General features: G+C 42.3%; 1 protein-coding gene across 1 annotated transcript; it reads left to right on the top strand.

Annotated features, from left to right (window-relative positions):
• Positions 1-224: 224 nt before the first annotated feature.
• Positions 225-1,029, top strand: LOC124416268 (larval cuticle protein 1-like). Its single transcript, XM_046897198.1, has 3 exons — positions 225-233; positions 516-637; positions 822-1,029. Exons 1-3 carry the CDS (start codon positions 225-227, stop codon positions 1,027-1,029), a joined length of 339 nt encoding a protein of 112 aa, XP_046753154.1.
• The last annotated feature ends 852 nt before the right edge of the window (positions 1,030-1,881 follow it).

Raw genomic sequence — 1,881 nt, 5'->3', positions numbered from 1 at the left:
GACATTCCAGCGGATTTTAGATTTTGTCCAAGTTAGCATTGAAAAAAACGTCACGCGACGTGTTTTGATCGCTGTAATCCATGTATGATATGTTCATCCGTCCGGAGTGCACGTACGACATTTGTCCCGAGGGTTTTTTCTAATCGTTATAAATACTCAAGTTTTTCAAGCGTGTACAACAGTTCTAACTGATCCCCACATCAGCAACGATCTTATCATCCAATATGAAATTTGTGAGTACAGTTGTACACTTGTGACAAAAATTGTACTTTGCAATTTTCCAACTGAGACAGTTTTGAATATTAAAGACTACTTTTTTTTTTTTTTTACCTTCGCTCTTTAGACTGCATGGGAAAATTTATAACCCATCAAATACGTTCCAAGTGACATTCATTCTCAGGCAGATCTATTATTAAGTTGGATTGATCGCAGACCAACGTATAATATCAATTGTCTTCTTTGGCCGCATTTTCATCCTGTTTTTTTCTATTCGCTCAAGTTCATTGTATCCACAGGTTCTGGTCCTCGCTGCCCTTGTGGCCGTTTCTGTAGCTGCCCCCCAAGGATCGGTACCCACGCCAATCCCAGTGCTCCAATTCGACGAAAACCGCGACGAAAGCGGACAATTTTCGTTGACGTGAGAATGAAGAATTTTTTAAATATCATTTTCATCCGGCGTGCAATTTAACGCTTTATGTTTCCCGCATCGGGCATATTTCGTGACCACTTGAGACTGGGTGGAAATTTTTACATTCAATGTGTGGACAGTGAAGAGACTGCGTACTAAAATTTGTTTAATCTTTTTTTACTCGGTTTTATAGCTACCGAACTGGAAATGGAATCCTCGTAACACGTCAGGGATCATTGAAGCCGACTCCTGACGGAAAGGACCACGTTCTGATCCAATCCGGATCCCAAACTTACACTTCCCCCGATGGAAAAAAGATCACAGAGACCTGGTCTGCAGATGAAGATGGATACAAAGCCGAGGGTGACCATATCCCCGTACCCCCGAGCCCTCTTGCCTAACTTTTCCAACTCAACGATGACATTTGAGGACCAGATACCAGGGCGGATAGTTTTCGGTAATTTGGGAGAAAGTTAGAGGAAAGGAGGCTCTGTCGAAACGTCATCAATGGTCATCAGGAAGCAGTGAAGAATAATTTTATTTGAGGTGCAGGATCATGAAGAACGCGATTGTCCCGAATGTATCCCCTCTCGATTCTACATCGTCCTATTTTGTTGTCTATGAAACGTTTTGGCGTATAATAAAATATTGAACTGAGGCTTTCATTTGAATTCCTTTGACAGAGAATATGAACAAAAAAAAGTTTGATGAAAAAGTTCACTGGTTGCACGCTTCGGATACTGTATTCATCGTTTCACGATTTCGACCTTCAGCTATAGACGTGTTAGTGATCAGAACGATGGTCGCGCTACCAGCCACGTGCGAAAAATATCGATTCACCATCGCCAAGTATCATATTGAGTTTTTAAAACCGAAGGCTTTCGTGAAAAAGTGTGGTTCTCGCGATAATAGCGATTATTTAACCAATTCAGATCGTCGATGCGTCATAATTACACTCCTTAGTGCGAATTAACTTGCCGTACAGGATTACGAAACCACCAAATCCTCGTAACTATCGGACTGGACCACCGCAGCCACGGCTGCAAAGGTGGACTGAAAACTTAGACCCTGACTTTCCGGAGACCATTATGGTTGTCCTATTTATCAACTATACATCAGCCACCTTCTCACCCCCCAAAACCACTCAATTTTCGCCTCGCTTACATCCATGACTAAAGTGATGAGCTTCTGCGGATTTACGTTCGTCAGCAAAACCGCTGAACTTATCTGATGCAACCCAAAATTCAGCGAGG

Source organism: Diprion similis, chromosome 2 (genome assembly GCF_021155765.1).
Source record: "Diprion similis isolate iyDipSimi1 chromosome 2, iyDipSimi1.1, whole genome shotgun sequence".
NCBI lineage: Eukaryota > Metazoa > Arthropoda > Insecta > Hymenoptera > Diprionidae > Diprion > Diprion similis.
This window is presented reverse-complemented; position numbering and strand designations above follow the sequence as displayed.